The 22,397-nt window shown below is 40.7% G+C and overlaps 2 protein-coding genes across 3 annotated transcripts; both read right to left on the bottom strand.

The window, feature by feature from the left end:
• Positions 1–546: 546 nt before the first annotated feature.
• chmp7 (charged multivesicular body protein 7) lies at positions 547–5,477 on the bottom strand. 2 transcript variants are annotated; one of them, XM_045703105.2, is made up of 11 exons: positions 4,386–5,477; positions 3,930–4,215; positions 3,646–3,817; positions 3,368–3,553; positions 3,079–3,212; positions 2,916–2,964; positions 2,703–2,822; positions 2,462–2,560; positions 2,303–2,360; positions 1,946–2,182; positions 547–1,856 (listed from the first exon to the last, which is right to left on the bottom strand). In XM_045703105.2, exons 2-11 carry the CDS (start codon positions 4,211–4,213, stop codon positions 1,801–1,803), a joined length of 1,395 nt encoding a protein of 464 aa, XP_045559061.1. In that variant the 5' UTR covers positions 4,214–4,215; positions 4,386–5,477; the 3' UTR covers positions 547–1,800. The 2 variants fall into 2 exon arrangements, with proteins under 2 accessions (XP_045559061.1, XP_014015640.1); XM_014160165.3 differs by having other exon boundaries at positions 4,390–5,469.
• Positions 5,478–10,985: 5,508 nt separating this feature from the next.
• On the bottom strand, positions 10,986–21,579 carry lgi3 (leucine-rich repeat LGI family, member 3). The gene is made up of 10 exons (XM_014160166.3): positions 21,242–21,579; positions 20,925–21,140; positions 19,572–19,643; positions 18,207–18,278; positions 16,355–16,426; positions 16,164–16,235; positions 15,766–15,935; positions 15,505–15,669; positions 15,218–15,308; positions 10,986–14,913 (listed from the first exon to the last, which is right to left on the bottom strand). Exons 2-10 carry the CDS (start codon positions 21,131–21,133, stop codon positions 14,184–14,186), a joined length of 1,653 nt encoding a protein of 550 aa, XP_014015641.1. The 5' UTR covers positions 21,134–21,140; positions 21,242–21,579; the 3' UTR covers positions 10,986–14,183.
• Between the last annotated feature and the right edge of the window lie 818 nt (positions 21,580–22,397).

Below are 22,397 nucleotides of genomic sequence, written 5' to 3'. Positions count from 1 at the left end.
AACAAACGTATACATTTACGCATTTTTTCAATGCTGATTTGAACGTCATTGAGATATTTTTTTCGGAAACATCCTTTCTGAATTTAAAAGTAATCCTCGAAGTAATCTAGTTTTTCAAAAGTATCTGTAATCTGAGTACAATGCTTGTAACGTAACGGATTACTTACCGTTTTTTTGTAATCCGTTACCCCAACCCTGTGTGCCATATAGATTGCAAAATAGTTGGGAAGAGATTTTGACGTACCGATTCCATGGCACATGGTTTATGAACTGATACGCAAAACTCCTTTTTCAATTTAAGTTATTATACAAAATTCTTGCAACAAATATAATGTATTTATAAGGGGGAATACAACCTTCCCAGCTCTGCAGATTTAGCTGCGAATGGACAATCATTAGATCATTTGTTTTGGTACTGTCCATATGTAGCTTGTTTTTGGCCACAGGTCCAGGAATGGCTGAAGAATTGCAATATTTACCTACAGCTAACTCTGCAGATAGCACTACTGGGTGATCTGAAAAGTCATAGTCAATCAATCAATAATATACTTTTAGCAAAAATGTTTATTTTCAATCTGTAGAAACAATGAGAAAAAAAGGTTCTGAACTTTTGTGAAACAGTTCAGTTGAAAAATGCATGGCAAATAGAAATCCAATATGGTGGTGTTAAGAGATAGATGGGAGGGGTTGAATGGAGATAACTAATGTAAAACATACTTTGTCTGTAAAATGTACATAGGTTCAGAACTTTTGTGAAAGAGCACAGTTTGAAAGACATGGCAAGTAGAAATCAAACCAGATGGACATCAGAAATAGATGGGTGAGGTTGAGGAAGGCCATGAGTAAAAATTTTTTTTTTTAAATGTAACTATTGGAAAATAGACTGTGTCCATAAAATGTATATAGTATGTATAAGCTGGAAGTAGAAGCCTAAGCGTTCTTGTTCACTAGTTTACTCCAATTAGGGGAGGGGTGATAGGGTTAGAAAGCAATAAAGGAAAATATTTTTTTATAAGATATATATATATATATTTTATAAGATAGATATAGAGATATATATACACACACACTACCGTTCAACAGTTTGGGGTCACTTAGAAATGTCCTTGTTTTTGAAAGAAAAGCAAAAAAAAAATGGTCCATTAAAATAACAAAATTGATCAGAAATACAGTGTAGACATTGTTAATGTTGTAAATGATTACCACAGCTGGAAACCGCAGATTTTTCAGCTGTGCTAACATAATTGCAAAAGGGTTTTCTAATTATCAAATAAGCCTTTTAAAATGATAAACTTGGATTAGCTAACACAACGTGCCATTGGAACACAGGCGTGATGGTTGCTGATAATGGGCCTCTAGATATTCCATATATATATTTTTTTTAATCTGCCGTTTCCAGCTACAATAGTCATTTACAACATTAACAATGTTTACACTATATATCTGATCAATTTGAGGTTATTTTAAATGGACATTTTTTTTCTTCTTTGCTTTCAAAAACAAGGACATTTCTAAGTGACCCCAAACTGTTGAACGGTGTGTGTATATGTATCTATCTATATAAAAAAATATATATATTAAAAAAATCAAAAACATATGGCAGATTGGAAGTGATGCTGACAATTACATTGATGGAGGCTACAATCTGCAATATTAAAGCTGATCTACCCCCTTTAAAAAAAAGTGATCACAGACCTATGTTACAAAAGACATATCATGCAATTATTTTTGATCACCATGCCCAGACTCTCTTTGAGGGTCAGGGATCGTTAGTGCAGCTGACTTATTTTATTACTGTTGTCACTGTGCAGGCTCAGCCCTCTTCACTGGAGAGGTATGATATTTTTGTTGAAGACCTATAGGGAGTGATGCGTAAACAAAGGTTACTTCAGTTGCCTCTTTTGTGGTAGCATTTGAAAGATAAAGGAACAAGATCCAGGCATACCTGTATCTGCAAGCGTTATGCGACTACGCTCTTTGTCCAGTTCATCATCTGTGATATTGAAGTGGGTTTGAGGGACTGAGGGCAAAGCGCTCAGCAGATCATCACAAAGGGAACCAAATTCCCTGACAGGTGAAAGAGGGTGTGACGGTACTTCAGGGAGTGTAGAAGGCTCATCCAGACTAGAGTTCTCCAATAAAAATCTTAGCTCATCCTCCAGCCCGTCTGTGTCTGCATCCACTAAACAAATAGGAATAGGATCATTGATCATTTGCCAGACTCTCTGGACATTGGCCATTTAATTATGAAATTGTTTCAACACTACAACTAAATAGCTGTATAATACGGAATAGGACATACTTGAGTTGAGTGCTCCACCAGCCAGAATTTGGTTCACTTCATCCTGAGTGTCACACAACTGTAATATCAAACAGTGAGAAAATAAAATTTAGACTGGTGTGGACATGCAACAGTTCAATAATAGCATCTAAATGCAGTCCCAGTGAAGAAGAGTCTGACCTCTTGGATTTGATCCACAAGGCTCTCAGCTCCTTCTACTGTCACATCCTTCAAAGAGAGTCGCAGGGCTGACACTCCAGCCTGATACGCCTGTATCACCTAGAGGCATGCAGAAAGATTTATATAAAGAGATCACAAGACCTTAGTTCCTGTATGTGGGACATTGGCCACAAATTACCCACATAAGCTTGCTCTATGTTGGTTAGATTTTTTAATGTTAATGTATCAAGCGCATATTCACCAGTTTGTCGGTCTGTGAGTTTGCTATCTTGTCTAGGATTCCCTTCACATTTTCCAGCTGGGCATATAAGTGGTCTGCTTTCTTCTCGACTCTCTTTCGGCTTCTCAAACATCTTAGAGCCTGGGGGAAAGAAATTCATTGAGGTTTCCCCGACAGCATTTGAGTTGGTGAAAGACAAAAAGTCAACACAGTATCTGAGGATTGTAAATCAACCTGAGATTTCTTCCCTTCCCGCAGCAACACCCTAGCTTCTTCTTTGTACCTACAGACATAACACAGCACAAATCACACACAATATTGTAACATCACATATTTGACAACATTAAATGATGGGTCACACTGCATGAGACAACGCTTAATGGTGTCAGGGACGCACTTCTCTGCCTCTAGTCCCAATGCCTCCACCCTCTCTTCAAGCAGTCTCTCACTGCGCTGGAGCTGGTAGATGCCTAGGTCTACATCACTGACAGGAGACACATGATTCTGTCCTGGCTGAGAAAACTTCACAATCTGTACAGACCAAAAAAATATACATTGGCTCAATGCAACACTGATACAGTGACATTATCCTCAAAAAAATCTGTGTGAAAGCTCATAGATAATGATATGAGTTACCGGACATGTAATAATATGCGCACTTAAATGAATTATTCTATTATCCTCACCTTCTCGCTTCCATGCAGTGATACTGTCACCTGCTTCTCCCTCTGCAGCTGTAGCAGAGCCATACACAAGGTACTCTCGTCAACACAGACATGGGACGACAGTGTACGGAGCTCCTGGAAGGACAGGAGAGAGTGGTTGGCCACTGGGGAGCTCCGGTAGACACCAAGCAATTCTGCTGCCTTCTCCTAGAAGAAACATACAGTACATAAGTAAGAGGTTAGTGTTAAATGCTAGTTGCCCCTTAACATGTTTTAAATTAACTAATTATAATACACACCTTTACCAGTTCGATAACAACAAACAACTCCTTCAAAGTAACCCCACTGCTACCAAGAAGAGTTGAAAAGGTCCATTTTAAAGGCTTCACCAGCAACAGGCCAACACCCCAAGACACCCACCCACAGTCTACATTTGCGGCAAACTCTGACTCCCTTTGTATCTTGCCACACCTGCCAGAAATACAAACAAGTACAGTCAGGTAAGGAAAGTGGGACTATGGCACTTTTAGGTAGGCAACATTTTGCTCACACTTTAGCAGATTGAATTTCATTGATATTATACCTGGCCATGCACTGAATGACAGTAGCCAAACCCAAAGGCATAATTCCTTTTCTCTGAAAAACCTGGTTCAGCTCCTGCAAATTAACACAGACGGTTCCGCGACTCCTGCAGATCTTAAGAATGAGTGATGTCCAGAAATCCATTTTACTGTCCCAATCTGTTGTGCTGACATCCCGGTTTTCTTTAAAGTCAGAGAACAGGAAATTCATCCGTTCATCGTCCTCCCACTCAGGTGGTAACGCTACTTCAGTAGACATTTCTTCCCCAAGATTTGATGGAACCATTTCTGTACAGCAAAAGACAGACAATGACAGTGAAACGCTAACGTTAGCTAAGCTAGCAGACAGAATAACAAATATTAAGTGACCAAGGTTATATCAAACTGAGCTGTTTCACTAGAATATTCTATGATATCATTTCACCCAGATGATCAGCAAGCAACCATCTAACCAATACCTACTGCCTGTGTGCTCCACAACGTATTGTTTTGAAGTTAGCTTCTTCTTCTGATGCTGCTGCTGCTGCTGCTGCTTCTTCTTCTTCTTCTTCAATGAGGTTTAACGGCGGTTGGCATCCGATAGATGTTGCATTACCGCCACCTACTAGACTGGAGTATAACTCCCTCATACTTTGCTTGAAAATAAAACATACAATTTACAAATACCCTACACTCACTAAAAACCCACCACCCTACTCCACTATTTCAATCTACCTAGTCCTACCTCAGGCCAACTGCCTGAAAGGACGAGACACCACCACTCAACACACCTTGTAACTCTTCGGACTTCAAGTCTCATACACCAAAATACCCCTCTGCAGCTGCCACCAAAACCTCAATTTTCTGTGACTTATGTTCCATCCCTGCAGTACAGTTGATAACCATTGCATAAATTGCTAAAAATACAATCTTACTGAAGCATATATCACTTGTTGGCCTATCCCTCTGTACTGGTACAGATCTACTACTCACAACACTTCTCTCAGGATCCCTCCCGCTTGACCCATCTTCCTCTACTTTCTTCACTGCCTCGGCATATGACAACTTCTGCTCTACTCTAACCCTGGAAACCTCAACCTGCCTCTCTCACACCGGACATTTCTGAACCCCAGGCCCATGGGCACCCCTGCAATTGACACATACCACTACTTCCCCTATGCTACACATTCCTTTGTCTCATGCCCTTCTCCACACCTCTCACACCTAGTAATCTCCCTCCTACATACTGCTGCCACATGCCCAGAAGCTTGACACCTGTAACAATGTAATGCATTCAGCACAAATGCTTGTATGGGATAATTTATATATCCTAACACCACTTTGTCAGGCAAAACTCAACGTCAAAACTAAAAGAGAACAGACAGCTGGTATGGCAATTGCTCAGCCTCTGACCGCAAGGCACTACAGAGGGTAGTGCGTATGGCCCAGTACATCACTGGGGCTAAGCTGCCCGCCATCCAGGACCTCTACACCAGGCGGTGTCAGAGGAAGCCCCTAAAAATTGTCAAAGACCCCAGCCACCCCAGTCATAGACTGTTCTCTCTACTACCGCATGGCAAGCGGTACCGGAGTGCCAAGTCTAGGACAAAAAGGCTTCTCAACAGTTTTTACCCCCAAGCCATAAGACTCCTGAACAGGTAATCAAATGGCTACCCGGACTATTTGCATTGCGTGCCCCCCCAACCCCCCCCCCCCCCAAACCCTCTTTTTCGCTGCTGCTACTCTCTGTTTATCATATATGCATAGTCACTTTAACTATACATTCATGTACATACTACCTCAATTGGGCCGACCAACCAGTGCTCCCGCACATTGGCTAACAGGGCTATCTGCATTGTGTCCCGCCACCTACCACCTGCCAACTCGTCTTTTACGCTACTGCTACTCTCTGTTCATCATATATGCGTAGTCACTTTAACCATATGTACATGTACATACTACCTCAATCAGCCTGACTAACCGGTGACTGTATGTAGCCTCGCTACTTTTATAGCCTCGCTACTGTATATAGCCTGTCTTTTTACTGTTGTTTTATTTCTTTATTTACCTATTGTTCCCCTAACACCTTTTTTGCACTATTGGTAAGAGCTTGTAAGTAAGCATTTCACTGTAAGGTCTACACCTGTTGTATTCGGCGCACGTGACAAATAAACTTTGATTTGATTTGACAATTCTTGTTCCACCAGTCACGCCACCCTGTCTGCGTCGCACCAAACGAGGAGCATCACAAACACCGGGAATCTTCCCCTTCAGTTGGTCAACTTTTCCATTTACCACTACCCCAGTAATCACTCCTTTCAATGGCGCCATTTTCTTGAGAGCAAAACATTTCGCATCTTTGTCCTTGAAGTTCGCTTGCTAGCAGCTTCTTCTTGTTATTCTTCTTCTTCGGTATATTGGCAATCACACAATTTAATCTGCATCTTATGTGGGATGGAAACAGGATTCCCCCCAAAAACTGAACAATCTACCAAATACAACAAAAAATATTTTTAAAAAGAAATAAGATAAAACTAAATCAAACAACTTTTCTGTAAAAAAAATAAAACAGATCTGATCCCTACACAGGCTCAAGGGAAACCGTGGAGGGTGGGTCTTTTGGCGCCAGTACCCCTTGCAAGTCTTCAGATGTAAAATCCTTAAGTCCCAAAACCTTTTCTGCCGCAGCCACAATAATGTCCAGTTTCTTAGACTTCTTTGAGATTTGCGCTGTACAGTTTATAACGGTGGCAATGAATGCAACAAAATCCACCTTTTTAACATACACGGTATTTTTTGTCTGGCAGAAAACATTTACTACAGGCTGTGGTGTATCCACTACTATACAGTATCTTCACTAGCAACACGTGTTTTCTCAATGCTTTTAAATCGCCTCTGCATAGGAGATTCTATTGACCATTCTAACTCTTGCCACCTCAATCTCCTTCACCCTTACAGGGCACTCCAGGAACTCAGGATCCTGATCCCCACCACAATTGCAATACCTCGTCATCCTTCTATACACCATTCCTTAGTATACGCTGTTCGTCTGCACACAATTGAAACATGGTCAAATCCTTTGCAATCCTTACACTGCAGTGGTTTGGGGATGAAAGCTTTTATGGCGTATCTTACAGAACCAAGCTTCACATGTGTATGTATTTGCTCTTTATCAAAAAAAACAATAGGACCGACTTTCTTCTTTTTCCCCATTCACCCAGCAGGTCAGACGCCGGGCACTAACCACACCAGCAATTCTCTTCAGGTGTTCAACCTGAACATTCGTCGTCACCCCTGAGATGACTTCTTTGACAGGTGCTCTACCCCAAAGTTTAAAACACAAAACTTATGTTGTCCGGATTCTTTTGAGGCCCACTGCAATCTCCCTCTGCTCTTCAGAAATACAATTTATCAAAATAAGACTTCTCCTGGTCACTCTGACAGACTCCACCTTTCCAAGCGCATACTTCCCCATTTCTGACACGTCAAATGGGTTTTCCACATATATGCATCCTTACTCAACAAACGCATCCCAACAAGAAGTGATTCATTATCATTCACACACGTATCCTCCACTCCAATTTTAGACCATTCCCTTTTTGTTCCAGTTTTTGATACTACTGTAGTCTATTCAGAGTATTCGTCTTCACCAAAATAGCTTGACGTGCTGCTTGATTTGAACTCAGCATCCACTTCCGCCATCTTCCCACTTACAATCACCTTGCGGAATGCAACCAACCCTCGCTAGCAGCTGCCAGCTCACTTCCTCAACGTCAGATTTGTGCTGTTTCTGTGCATGTTCACGATGGTCGGAATCAGAGGGCGTGTTCGAGCGGATCACTTTTGTCAAGTCGGTAACCAAAAAGGTAGGTTGCATAACCATTATGGTTATAAAAATTGTCCGACTTCAGACTCATCTGATCAAAGGTCATGCAGTTTTTGATTTAGTCTCCTTCAAGTCACTGCAGTTGCTTCTCACCAACTGCACCATACAGCCATCACCTGCCTTACAAAAAAAGATTGCAGTTTTGAAACTGCAGTAAAAGTGCAGTAACTGCAGTTGACTGTTGTATTTTGGATGCAGTAATTGCAGAATAACTGCAGTGTACTACAGTTATACTGCACTCTAAGTGCAGTTACATTGCAAAATTACTGCAGTAAAAAATATATATATATATTTTGGACGCAGTATTTGCAGCATACTGCAGTTATACTGCACTCTGACTGCAATCTTTTTTTTGTAAAGGCGGCATTGTGGAAGGCACTATTTGTCAACCTATCATTAGGGTGTTTTTGTTTGACCCATGCTAACCTCGTCCCCAGGCTAGTTTTCCTTGCGCATATGCCGCGATCACGTCCTATCGGAGTTATCAAAAGCTCCTAGTTCCGAAATTTCACTTGAACATTGCTTCCCATTCAAGAATCACACTGAAGTTCCATTCTGAGGCGGGACTGAAACAGTAACCAACTTTGCCTTCATTCTAAAGCTACAGAGCAAGGCCGGCATTATGGGTGGGGCTTATGGGGCCTGGCCCGCCCTACTATACCTCCTTGCCCGTCCAAATCAAATATTGAAATGTTGATCATTTATTTGACCGAGACACGGCTGACAGAAAGACGCATCTATCTAAGATAAAGCATCCGAGCGAGCGAAACAGTTTCCGTATGTGTAGACCATGTATCTGATTCTGTCTGGACCAATAGAGTATGGCATGTCATACTATTTCTGACCATACAACATCAGATACATGGGCTCCATTTAGTAAGACAGAGGGGCGCTGTTTTGCTCACTCATTGGCCTCTGCAGGCTCCAGTGAGAGAGTTTCAGCAGAGAGGAAGAGGTGAAGCGAGCTGTGGCGTGTATTTATTTACCAAGAAAAAAAGAGTATGACATTGTACAATTGTAAAATGTACACACGTATGATTTCAGTTTATGAGTCAGTGATATGGGAGTTGGAGCCATGTTCATTTCGACATAATAAAGATTTTTTTTTATAAACAATTGCATCACTGCCATGTTGATCCTATTAATTAAGCCTTGCTGTTGGAAAACAACTAGTGTCCAACTTTTTGCTGTTGCAGATGCACCTCTCCGACGTCACCCACCGATTTTCATCTATAGTCGGCTTCATTACATGCTGACCAGACCTCTCGCGCGCATGTTGATTTTGTCCTCCCACACCAGACGCGAACAGGATACGCAGGTTGAAATATCAAAACGAACTCTGAACCAACTATATTCATTTGGGGATAGGTCGAAAAGCATTAAACATTTATGGCAATTTAGCTAGTTAGCTTGCTGTTGCTAGCTAATTTGTCCTGGGATATAAACATTGGGTTGTTATAGTCCGACAATTAATCCAGGGCTCCTGAGTGGTGCAGCGGTCTAAGGCACTGCATCTCAGTGCTAGAGCTGTCACTACAGACCTGGTTTGATTCCAGACTGTATCACAACCGGCCGTGATTGGGAGTCCCATAGGGTGGTGCACAATTGGCCCAGCATTTTCCGGGTTAGGGGTTGGCCGCGGAAGGCCGTCATTGTAAATAAAAATGAGTTTTTAACTGACTTGCCTAGTTAAATAAAGGAAAAATCAAAAGGTAACAGTTTGTTTTCTAGTAATCTCTCCTCATTCAGGCTTCTTCTTCTTCTTTGGACTTCATATGGCGGTTGGCAACCAACTTTAAGGTGCATTAACACTACCGACTGGAGTGTGGACTTCAGTTCATCTTTTAATCACCCACATGGGTCTATGCTCCTAAAAACAAATGAGGAGATGGGAGAGGCGAGACTTTCAGCACGTTAAGCGTCAAAAATATTACCAAGTTCTATTTTATCACTTGGCTACACAGACACTTGTTGACGCGCGTGAGCAATGATCGAATAACATGTATGTGTCAATTTATTTTGCATCGCTCACTCACACAACGCAAGCGCTGACCATACCGCTCGAGTCGCGTGCACGAGCGTTGCAAAATACATTTACATATACATGCTATTGCAAAATAAATGTATACATACATGTCTGGTGTGGGTGGACAAGGGGCGTGTTTGAGTGGTAAGGCGAAAGCAACCAACTGTAGATGAAAGTCAAGGAGTTGAAGTAGGGGGATGTGCATCTGTGACAGCCGAATGTCGGACACTAATGTGGTTTTCCAACAGCAAGGCTCAATAAGATCAACATGGCAGTGTTGCCAGTGTTTATAAAAGTTTTCTTTATAATGTCGAAATTAACATGGCTCCAACTCCCATATCACTGGCTCACAAACTGAAATCATACTTGTGTACTCTCAATACATCCACTGTATACGTGAATCATGGCAAAGTTGGTTCCTGTTTTAGTCATGCCTTTGGACACATTCGTGTGTGTCAAACAAAAACACCCTAATGATTGGTTGGCGATAGAGCCTACCACAATGCAGATGATGGCTTCAGGATGACGTTCGTAAAGAGCAACTGCTGAAACTTGCAGTCAAAACTTCATGACTTTTGATCACATGATTGTTGTAAAGTTCATGCAAGTCGAACACTTTTTTACCCCATAATGCAACAAACTTTGAAAGGTGGTAACGTGACCATCGCTCACAAAACTGAGTCTTATATCAATGTGGTCCTTGCTATCCGGAATCCTTGGGATGTCCAAAGTCTGACGTTACCCCATTGAAGTTAAACATTTTAAAAGGTTAAGGTTAGGGTATGGGTTAAGATTTAGGGTTTAGGGTAGGGACGTCCCAAGGATACCAAATAGCAATAACAATTTCACTGGTCGTCTTAGAAAAAAAGATCTGGTTGAAAATTGATTATTATTTATTTTTTATAAAAAGTACTAATGAGGGTTGTACTGTTGCTTCATTAGTTGTATGCATGTGCTTACTGTGACTGTCACCCATATTGGCTAGATAGCTGCAGTAGGAAGCACCCATAGAAAATTACAGAGGCCTCTAGTGGCCAAAAGCCCGTATTAGCATGAGTAGCGCCATTGAGAGCTAACCCCATTTTAATGTAGTCAACTGGGTGGGACTTCCAACTTCATTGGCTGATCAAGGAAAACTAAAGTCCAGAGAAATAAAGTGCGGAATAGTAAAGCTTAGATGCAGCATTTTTAATAGGACATTTATTACTTCAGATACATACAAGTGGCAACAATTTTCAGGGAAAATATTTTGCTCTCACACTATATTCACTTCCATGGTGGTAACGGTGAAGTAGCTACACTTTAGTGCACCATACAATCACTATACTAATAATAACCCACATACAATGTGTAGACATGGTAGACCATATAAAGAATAATGTTGAACCTAGTTATTTTATATTTGACATAAAGAGAGTAACTTTTCTCCATACAAATGCAGTAAAGGCCAATCACAGAAAAATGTGTAAATGTCAACTGTGTAAATGAGGATGTTTAAATTGAGTATTTATTGCAAGTTTTTTGGTTAATGTGGGTGCACTATTTCAGTAGATGCATGGATACATTACATTACATACAGTGTAAAGATACATAAAATGCACAGAGGAGAATAACATAAAATGTCTGAAGACAAGCTATAAGTTATGTAGAATCAAAGTGCACAGGGATTTGGCCAGAATTTGGATGTTGACACATTCTCTAGCCAAAATGTTGAACATTTAGCAAATACAGACATGAGGAGTCAAGCCTGGATTTGAACTGATTCTCAATTGTTAGGCATTCAAATTGGGAATACAAATGTTTCGGGAATTGACTGCCTGTGTAGTTTAGCCACAACATACAAAGTGTACATATTCATGCATATTTTCACATATATGACAGGAGCTTGACATAACCTTCCAGTACTATTCAGTTAACATTAATTTAGGGAAATCTGTGTAGCCTAGCTACATTCTAGTTTAATGAAAATATATTGGTATCAATCATGATCAACAACATAGAGAGATACATGTTATTTATGACAAAAACATTGATAGCTCTTATTACCTGTGAAACATTATAAAACTTATACAGAATAATCATTATTTTATAAAATATAATTTACTGTAAAGAGACCATTATGGCATGCAGATTACAGTTTATATTGCTTTGAACAAAATATATTAACTAGCATTTCATAGAATTTCCATATCAAACTCTATTTGATGTGAACAGTTATTTTCCTATTGCATGAATGAGATTAGGGCAGGCCCCTAATGGCAGGTAATTCAAGAAAGAAGATGAGTAGGCAGCCAGTAAATTGCAATAATCTTTAGTGAACTATTAACAGAATATATTCTGTTAATAGTTCACTAAAGTTTATTGCAACGTACTGGCCGCCTACTCGTTTTCTCCCTATTGCATGAATAAAATGATTTTATAACAGTCAATAGAAAACCGTTCAGTAGATGCACATGCTTTTCACATAATCTGATGTTACTTATATGTTTTTATATGTACTATATCTGTACCTTCCATTATATTTTCCATGTAGCATAAATTCATGGCAAATAGAGTAAGTAGTGATGTTGCAAAGTGATTTGACATGTATTAATCATGGTGATATGTTTTGTCATTACACATTAATTGATTCAATCAGAGACATCAGAAGATATCATGCATTTCCTGTTTGTTAGTACTCACTCTTCAAAAGTGGTTAGCTAACCTAACAGGCATTTAGTCACATGGCTTAGATGATTTGCTTTTCTCCATGGGCCCGATTCCGACCCGAGTTAACCTTGCTTAAATTGAACATAATTCCCTTTTTATGCACTTTTCCCTCTATGCGTATTCTGACCTTAAACTTAAGCATGAGAATAGCATGCTATTCACCTGCAATTCGTTGTGGTGGAGATCTAAGAAATTAAGGTGTGGCAGAGATATGTCTACAGATATGCCATATTCTGATCTTGACTTAATTCCTTCATAATTCCACTACCTTTACGCACGAGGAAACCATGAATAAGGTCGAGTGAACCTTCCGGTTCCAAGAGGAAAAAGCATCTACTTAATTTTTTCTGATAGAAATAACAGCATTCTCCATGCACTGTAATTTACAACTTGATAAGAGCTTTTGATAACAGCTAGGTAAATGAGTAATCCGTTTTTGATAAGGGAATTGTAAATATAAATGACACTTGTGTTAGGTCTATTTTACCTTATAATCGCTGGAGACATGAAACCAGTCATATGGTAGCAAACTGAAGCATATGAACATATCAACTTTCCCACAGTAAAGTTTATGAAATACTGTGCCATTATGTAGAATTTAAATTGTACAGTCTTTTTTAACTTGCAGGGATGGGCACTCTCGAATGTCTTGACTACCGTGACTTTCTCTGTTTCCTATTTCTATCATGTTAAATATTAGCCACTATCAGTATCGACCGTCAGTACTGTAGGCCTAATAACAACACATATTCAACTAACAATTTACTTTTAGTTCCCTTTAGTTGGTATAGCCTTCATTATCATTCCATTTACTTACATTGTTTTGTTTAGCTTCATTTGCTTCCTCTGTAAACGCCGTCACGACTGTGTGGTTGTTGCTGAGGATCATTAGTAACAGTTGATAATATAAAAATACATAATTCAATCATTATGGAGCGGAGCGCAGACCAAGCTGTAATAGTTTGAACAGCATGCATGGCACAATACTTGGCTGTGTCATCACACAGTTCCATGGTTAGTGCAGGCAATAGACGAGAGGATAGAACACTGTTGTACACTATTCTCCCTGTTATAATTCTATGTACACTAATCTTCCAACAATACCATGGGTTGAAGAACTGAATGTGGCAATTTTCAGAATGAATTAAATCACCGTTTTCTTTCTTTCGTGCGTAAAGTTTCTCTAAACCTGTTTTTTATGATTCATAAATACTTTCCTAAACCCAAATAATCTGCAAGATCAGAGTATTTTTATATCTACCATCTACCAATTGGTGTTTTCTTTCATTGATCCCTAATATTTTGAACCCGTTCTCTCGAGTCTGTCGACAAAATTCAAACTAAAAGGTACACCGTATTTAAAGGGATGGCTTAAGATAAATGTACTGAAAACAATATTGAATGAAGATTTCATGAGGAAATCTGTTGGCTAGCAAGTGGGAGGGTTTTCAGAGGTTGAATGAAATTTATTCAGTGTGCAAGGTAGCCACACCTGCAGAGCGCATTATGCGACTAAATAAGGTAAGTCTGAATACAAAATACTAAGAAATGCGTCGGAAAGACGTGTGTAGGAAAGGCGTAAATTCCTAAGTTGGAATCGGGCCCCATAAGAACAGAAGACTCATGAATGGTCTCAGAGATTCTGACTGGATTGGTCTATTTGGCACTGAGATCCACTATTAGGTGCTGGTAGGCCAGGGTGTTGCCTTTGAAGCTGGCTGCCAGCAGGATGTCTTTGTTGTCCACTGACACCAAGCTGAAGGCCCGGGGTGCTCTCATGTTTAGCTCCTGGAAGGGCTGGAAGCGCTGGGTAAGGTCGTCCCACAAATAAACTCGAGAGAAGGAGAAATCACTCCCTAAGAGGAGATACTGGCGGGGGCCCACTGTGAATGGATACACAGCCATGGAGCCACGTGAGGGCAGGGTCTGAATCTCAACATAGCGCTGCCCCTCCCAGCGGAGAATCTTGGAGTCACCAATGAAGCGTGTAAGGCAGAGGTAGAGAACTTTGCGCACCCAGAAATGCTTGACCATCTGCACGTCAGCCGTCTCAGTGATTTGGGAATGAAAGGCAAACTGGCGCAGGCTGCGGTTCCACTGGTAAACCACTGGGGGCTGGGAGGCACTGGAGAGAATGAGACGCTGCTTCCCCTCCACATCTAAGAACTCCACATGGGTGTCACGATGCCAGGGATGAAGGGATTGGTGGGAGTAGAAACCGTTGCTGTTCCAGCGGTATATGCTCGTAGACCCTGCCTTGGAACTGTCTGCCACTACAAAGTACCACTCATCATCCAGCTGGAAGGTCTCAACAAAGTTGGGTTTCCTCACACGTGTGGTGTCAATGTCCTGGATCTTCACAAATCGCTGTGGGTCCTCTTCCCACCTGAAAAGAGGGTGTCAATCAGGTCAGCCATCCCTAAATCATGAAATCTAACCTTAAGTTGATATCCACAGACTCCCAGTCATTGAGCTAACACTAGTTAGCATTGGCTCGTGAAACTACCTCTAACTTCCATACTGGACATAGAAACATAAAAATGGTATCCACGAGTTCATCTGACTCTGAGAAAGTAGATAAAGGGCCTCATTGCCAAAATCTCGAAGTATCCCTTTAACACAATTTGTGGCTAAGAAAATGAACAAGTCAATGACACTGTATTGCTTATAGGAATTGGAATAAGTCTCACTTGTAGATGTGGGATCCTCCAAAAAGTTGAGCCACAACCATGTAAAGAGTGTTGTTTATTACCACAGGCTTGCAGTAGACAGCGGAGCGAGCTAGGAGAAACACAGAAGCAGAAAGTAGCAGGTTTAGCTGACTTCAGTATCCTCTGTGTACTTAAAGAAGTAGTTTGCTCCAAGATACAATGTAAATTCCCTTGGTCTATAATTAAGTGATAACAGTTGAATGCATTGATTGTCTTCTGGCATGAATGCTTATTTTTAGAAGGCACGAGTCTCGGAAGAAACGTACCTGTTATATTATGGTACTTCCGGAAGACCATTTCCACATGATCCCATACAAACAGTGTACAGAACCCAGTATCAGGCTGGGCGAAGGCCACAAACTGATCGTCGTTGAATTCATAGGACTCCACTGACACAGACTGGAAGGGAAAGGTCTCGTAAACTGCAAAGTCTACAGGGGAAGAGAGAGATGAAGATTATCAACCTGCAAATTAAGTGCCCTGATGTCCTGCGAAATGAATAATTATTTTAATAATTGGGGACAAACCTGCGCTGATACAGTTGAAGTCTCGTGGGGTGAGATCATGGATTCTGCGGCCTTGGAACTCAAATGGGCTGGCACAATAGATTGCAGGGACAGAGGTGTTGGTTTTCTCCATCCAGTCCACAAGCCACTTGATTTTACAGTCACAGCGGAAAGAGTTACCCCGCAGGTCTCTGGGTAACACATAGAAAATATCATTATTGTCCACCCATGACACAGTTCTTAGAAAACTATCTGTATTAAGGATTCTCTGTAGCACTTTAAATTACAACACTTCATAACGTGGGTAATAACATGGTAATAGTAAGGTTCTAGTTACTTGTTTTAAAAACATAAAATAACAAGATGAAACCAATGATGATAAGGATACCATGTTCCCTTTTAAAAATATATGTACTTACAAGTCTGTCAGAATGTCAAAATATTTGAAGAGTTCTCGTGGAAGGAGCTGCAGGTTATTATTTGACAGAGAACTACAAAAAACAGATATTAATTTTAAAGAAAGTTAATAATGTCATAACATGTCCATGCAATTCATAACTAGTATTCTTCCATTGATATTTACAGAGAAATAGGCAGAAGATATACTCACAGGTGAGTCAAGGATTTAAGCCCTCTGAAGGTGTGCTTTGACAAGGCTTGGATGTCATTGTTCTCTATAAATCTGATGGGCATACAGAGAGAGAGGCTCACTCATTATACTGTGACCCACATACACGGAGTATACCAAACATTTAGAACACTCCTCCCTTTTGCCCTCAGAACAGCCTCGATTTGTCTGGGCATGGACTCTACAAGGTGTCGAATGCGTTCCACAGGGATGTGGGCCGATGTTGACACCAATGCTTCCAACAGTTGCCAAGTTGGTTGGATGTCATTTGGGTGGTGGACCATTTTTGACACACACGGGAAACTGTTGAACGTGGAAAAAACAGCTGCGTTGCAGTTCTTGACAAAGCCGGTGTGCCTGGCACCTTCAACCGGTTCAAAGGCATTTAAATATTGTGTTTTGCCCTCTGAATGGCACCCACACACAATTCATGTCTCAATTGTCTCAAGGCTTAAAAATCCTTCTTTAACTTGTCTCCTCCCCTTCATCTACACTTATTGAAGTGGATTTAACAAATGACATCAATAAGGGATCATAGCTTTCACCTGGATTCACCTGGTCAGTCTATGTCATGGAAAGAGCAGGTGTTCTTAATGTTTTGTATACTCAGTGTAGTAAGTAGACTTCTGAAAAAATGCAAGTAATCATGACAATCAAGATCAACCCAGTGAATGAATGATTCAGACAGACAGCTTTATATTAATAGTGGCATCTCAATGAATATGTATTCTTATGATAAAAACATGCTTTCTGGTAGAACTCGGGGTCATTTGCCAATATAATACAATAAAGGTAATTTGAATACATTGCCATGTCAATCCATGTCAATAGTACACAGCCTTCTTTTCCATATTCAGAGTGTAACATTGGTCTTACTGAACCTTTTATCATAATTGTGTCTCTGTCTGTCCCTCATTTATTTATTTAATTAAAAAGCTTGTTACCAAGGGGACCATGTCCTGCTTCCTGAATCTTAAGCAGCAATAATAGGAATGGACCTGGGCCTGGCTGTTGGCTGGAATGTCTGCAGTAAGAGCAGCACTGACCTTGAGGATAAGCCAAGTGTTGAAGAAGAGGGGGGAGGGGATCTAGGAACAGCCACTTACTGGCTGCGGTGAAAAGTGTTCAAAACAAGCAAGCCATCATCCCCCACTCACATTTTTCGAATGAAGTTAACATAGCAGGTGTATGTTTTGGATATACTTAAAATTGAGAATTGACAGTTGGCAAAAGAGCCCCGTCATCAGATACTTAGTAGGGTGCCTCTACATGGGTTCAGTAATGAATATAAATATTGCCTGAGCCCTGTATCAAAGTTCACGTGACAATTGACTAGAAGTGCATTCTCTGTATTCATTCTTGATCTGTGAAGCATCCCAGGGCTACACAGTGTGAGCTCAGCCAGCCTGCATTCTGTCTCCTATATTGAGCACCACTGAATATGAAGATATGAGTTCATTAGCATTCACAGTGAGGAGCCACCTTGGGTAGAGCTGGCAGGGCGATGCAAAGCACTGGGGCTAAGCTGCAGCCAGATCCACACAATCATTTTATGGAGCCTAATGCATTGTTTCCGTGGAATGCAGCAAATGTGATGGTATCAGCAACCTCATATTTCCTGGGGCCCAACTTCCCATCAATTAACAAAATGGTATGCTCAGCTTCATCAGGCCCCACAAAGGCAGTAAGGCTCTATGGTAGGAGGAGGATCAATATCCAATGTTATTTAAGCGATCCTTGTCTGGCTGAGAACTGGATCTTTCATTGTAACACCACTACCTCATCCTCTCAGGTATATCTGTGGTTGAATAAGGGCACAAAGTATAACACTTACAAGTACTGCAGGTGTGACAGACCTGCAAAGGCATCATCAGCCACAACAGTGAAGGTGTTGGAGTTCAGCAGACTGTAGAGAGGGAGAGAAAGAGAGAGAAGGTTTATAACACACTGGAAGGAAATCTGTTTCACTTTCCATTTCAAATGTTTGATCTCCAGAAAAATACTGCTGGAGAGGTAAAGAACATGCTAATCAATACCGGTACTGTAAATGTGTATTTATTTACACAGGATTACACATGGACACAAGTAGTGTACGAAACATCTCCTCCAGTAACAAATAAATCACCTGAATGGTTGTGGAGTGGAACTAAGAAGAGCTATTCAATTTCAAGGAACAACTATTCAACTATTCAATATTCAATATAGTATAGGTCAGCTTTAAGGCCCAGTGCAGTCAAAAACGTCATTTTCCTGTGTTTTATATATATTTAAACGCTATATGGTTGGAATAATACTGTGACATTTTTAAAATGATGATAATGCCATTTTACAGTAAGAGCTATTTGAAAATACCTCCTGAAATTTCAGCCTGTTTTGGTGGGATGGAGTTTTGTCATGCCTGGTGACATCACCAGGTGATGAATTAGTTAATAGACCAATAAGAAAGAGAGTTACAAACCTCTCTGCCAAAAAGCTAGTTTTCAGTTTTGCCCTCCCCACTCAGACCATTCCCAGACAGTCCTAGTGAAATTCTTGCTTGAGAAAATTGCTCTTTACTAAGAAGCTATTTTTGTTTCCTTATTTACCATTTTAATTGAAAACAATCACAGTAAGGTACTTTATTGTTACCCAGAAATGATTTGATATTGAGATAAAAACAGCTGCATTGGGCCTTTTAATATGAGCTCAAAACCACAAAATGTGAAAACACACACACACAAACACACAAACACACACACTCCATTGAATCTGCGTAGACAGATAAGCCATTGTTTAAATAGAAGAGAACTGAAGGGAGTCAGTCATTGGCGATGACACTGATACAGAGCCACTTTACTTTCACTACTGCCATGTCACCACTGTTTTCAATAACAGTTTATTTCAAGAGATTTATAGTGCTTGTATTGTCTAACAAATGTTACTTCACGACTTGTGATTTTTATCTAGTTATCTGTATGTGTATGTTTAGCCCTCAAACTTACTACATGTATTATCTTGATTTTGGTCTCCAAAACAACAGGCGAGATTGGTCTAGCTGATTTTTTGTTGTTGTATCGAAGATGGTGTCTTGGAGAGAACATGTTTAACATTTTCATTTTAACCCAAACCACAGAAGTAAAGTTGAGACTGTTTGCTCTAATTCCTCTACCTCAGACAGGAAGGGAGAGAATAGGATGATGGGATATACATGAATACTCACAGAAACTGCAGAAGGTGCAGGTGGGAGAAGGCTCCCTCTGGGATTGTAGTGAAGGCTGCATTCACCATCGTCCTGAGGAGTACAGACAATCAACTTATCATCATTCAGGCGCCATCAATTAACAGTGAGTCAATTTCATAATCCTTAGCCAACCCCTGTTGTGCGAAAGGGCTTGTTGCTCCATGCTTAAAGTGGACGTATGTTGCCAGTCAGCCACAGAGGTTCGTGAATTCTGTATGTTTATTAGCATAACTGTTGGTTAAAAGTTGAAAGGGAAAAATAAGAATCGTTAGGCCCTGATGGACGGTGGTACTGCATCACACATAATCAATATAAGGGGATGGGGCCTGCATGGGAATGTTCTCCTCAGTCCCCAGGCACGTCAATCTATTGACAGAACTGAACATGCAGCATGGGATGTTTTACCAAGACCTCCTGTGGCTCAATCTGTCTTACTATTTGAATTTCAAGAAGGGAAAAATCTTTTAAAACTAGCACACAGTTTCCTTATTCACAGGTTCATGTCTTCATCACTTTAAAATGAGGCCACCTCCACCTTGCAGTGCTTGTGCTCTTCAATTCCCCAAACTCTTTAAATACAAGAACATAATGCTCAATTACAGAAAGATAATACATTCAGAGTCAATATAGACAAAAATCTAAGTAAACCCAACATTCCTGTATAAGTAAAATGTATGCAGATAGAGTATGCTATCTACTACATTATTGGCTTTCCATTTACTGAGTGCGCACTATCTATCTAACCTTCGTAAGGTTACTATTCCTTGGAGGACATGCAGGTCTTTTGCTGTGAGATGTGAATCTATTGTAAGTGTCTCTCCCAGGAGGGCTATGGCACATCCCATTGCTCTGCTCCAATCAATGTAGTCTCATTTCTGCCAGCTCCCCCTGGCTTCTGTCCAAGAATGAGGAGAGACTGAGGCACAGTGCCCATTTGTTATCTTTTATTAGCATTTGTGAACATCATATTTTCTTTCTCATAATGTCTCTTTAAAATCTATCAGACATATGTTCTTGAGGAGCACAAACACTGTCTTTCTCTCTTGAGAAACTTAGTATAATATAAAATCATCTGAAACCGATTTAAAATGTTGTAGACATGAAGTATAAGCTTTGGTAACCAGAGTAGACACTGCAGAATATATTGTAAAAGTGTATCCCATGTTTGAGTGATGTAATGTCATCCGTAAAAACCATGCATGACATCACAGTCTTCATGTACATTATCAACAGCTGGTTTTATCATTTTGGAATGAAATGTAAGGAATAGACCAAAAATCAGAAAGAGTATACATGAACAGACACACACAGAGTGATCAGTGTTGTACTCACAGGGAGATGATCCCAGGGGGAAAGCTCTTGGGAATAGTCTTGGTATCTACACAGAAGGCACTGTCTTTGGTGCAGGAGCAGGTGGAAGGACAGCGGGGGATTTTGGGGACCCTCTTGGCCCCGGTCTCCCCCACCAGGCAGAGAAGCAAACATAGGCCAGACAACAGCTTCAGCCATCCCGGGACCCTTCTCGATCCGGTATTCAGCATATTTCCTCTACGGATGGACAGAGGCAAAGGGACTGGTGACAAAGACTGCTGAGCCTCAAGAAGTTGTATTTTCCCTTCAAAGAAGAACAAGACAAAATCTCTGTTTACCTTGTAGCAGCAGCAGCCGCAGCAGTAGAAGGGATGTTGCTGAGCTATCGAAAGACTGTGAAGAGTTGGGGAGAGAGAGAGAGAGAGAGAGAGAAAGCAGTCAGATGGTATCTTCACTGAATGTGTGTGTGTGCTCTGCAGCTGCCCTGGATGTGTGTGTTCTCCCTAGAGCTGCTGTCAGAGTGCAGACTGCGGGAGCGAGGCTGCAATTCCCCGCACTAGGACCTGTACGCAGCGCCACTGACTCTGAATTATTTACTATCGTACACAGAAGACTTAAAAATATGACCAGGGAGGCAGCCAGGCAGGGGGAGGGGAGAGGAGGAACAAGGCAGTGTCAGGCCTGGCAGGCTGGGAGGGAATGGAAGGGGGTTCTGGGGTCTTCACACTGCCTCAGACTCTCTCTCTCTCTCTCTCTCTCTCTCTCTCTCTCTCTCTCTCTCTCTCTCTCTCTCTCTCTCTCTCTCTCTCTCTCTCTGAGCCTGTTATCATCCTGTTATCGGGAGTGGAGTTATGGAGACAATAACAGAAATACCACTTTTAACATTTAAATGAGAGGAGATAGGCAAGGAAGAAAGCCTCACAAAATAATAAAGGAAAGAGGAGGCATATGAAAGGATAATAGATATTAGGATAGGAGAGAAGAGAAGAGAACAATCTCTTAGATAACATCCACAAGGATGGAAGAGTACTGAGAATCACTGCAGTAGCTACCGCATATCAGAGCTAAGCTGCTGGCCTCATTTCAAACTTTACAGTATACAGACACCAATGTATCAATATGTCCTGGTACTCAACTAGTAATAGTAATACCCTTTTTGAAACAATAATATACCAAGTTATATTTTTATATTAAACATTGTATTTGTATAAGTAATGTACTACATATCCCATGAATCAGTAATTGCCAGTAACAACATATATTACCTCTTCTTTTTTATTTACATGTAGGTCAATGGTGTACACATAGACAGATCTGGAGGCTGATTCAGAGCATGAACAACCCATATTAGAACCTATAGAATTCCATTGAATCCTATATACAGTGCATTCATAAAGTATTCAGACCCCTTGACTTTTTCCACATTTTGTTACATTACAGTCTTATTCTAAAATATATATATTGTTTATCCTCAGCAATCTACACACAATACCC

The sequence above is a fragment of the Salmo salar genome, chromosome 20 (assembly GCF_965601325.2).
Source record: "Salmo salar chromosome 20, fSalSal1, whole genome shotgun sequence".
Taxonomy (NCBI): domain Eukaryota; kingdom Metazoa; phylum Chordata; class Actinopteri; order Salmoniformes; family Salmonidae; genus Salmo; species Salmo salar.
The sequence above is the reverse complement of the archived record's forward strand: the minus strand, read 5'-3'. Positions and strand labels throughout refer to the sequence as shown.

Coding starts and splice junctions, on each gene's coding strand:
- chmp7 (XM_045703105.2), bottom strand. CDS start 4,213: ATGGTTCCATCAAATCTTGGGGAAGAAATGTCTACTGAAGTAGCGTTA. Junction 2,965..3,078: donor TTGGGACTAGAGGCAGAGAA/GTGCGTCCCTGA, acceptor TTATGTCTGTAG/GTACAAAGAAGAAGCTAGGG. Junction 2,561..2,702: donor ACTCACAGACCGACAAACTG/GTGAATATGCGC, acceptor GCATGCCTCTAG/GTGATACAGGCGTATCAGGC.
- lgi3 (XM_014160166.3), bottom strand. CDS start 21,133: ATGCTGAATACCGGATCGAGAAGGGTCCCGGGATGGCTGAAGCTGTTG. Junction 16,236..16,354: donor CTTAAATCCTTGACTCACCT/GTGAGTATATCT, acceptor TGTTTTTTGTAG/TTCTCTGTCAAATAATAACC. Junction 15,936..16,163: donor TTTGACATTCTGACAGACTT/GTAAGTACATAT, acceptor TGTGTTACCCAG/AGACCTGCGGGGTAACTCTT.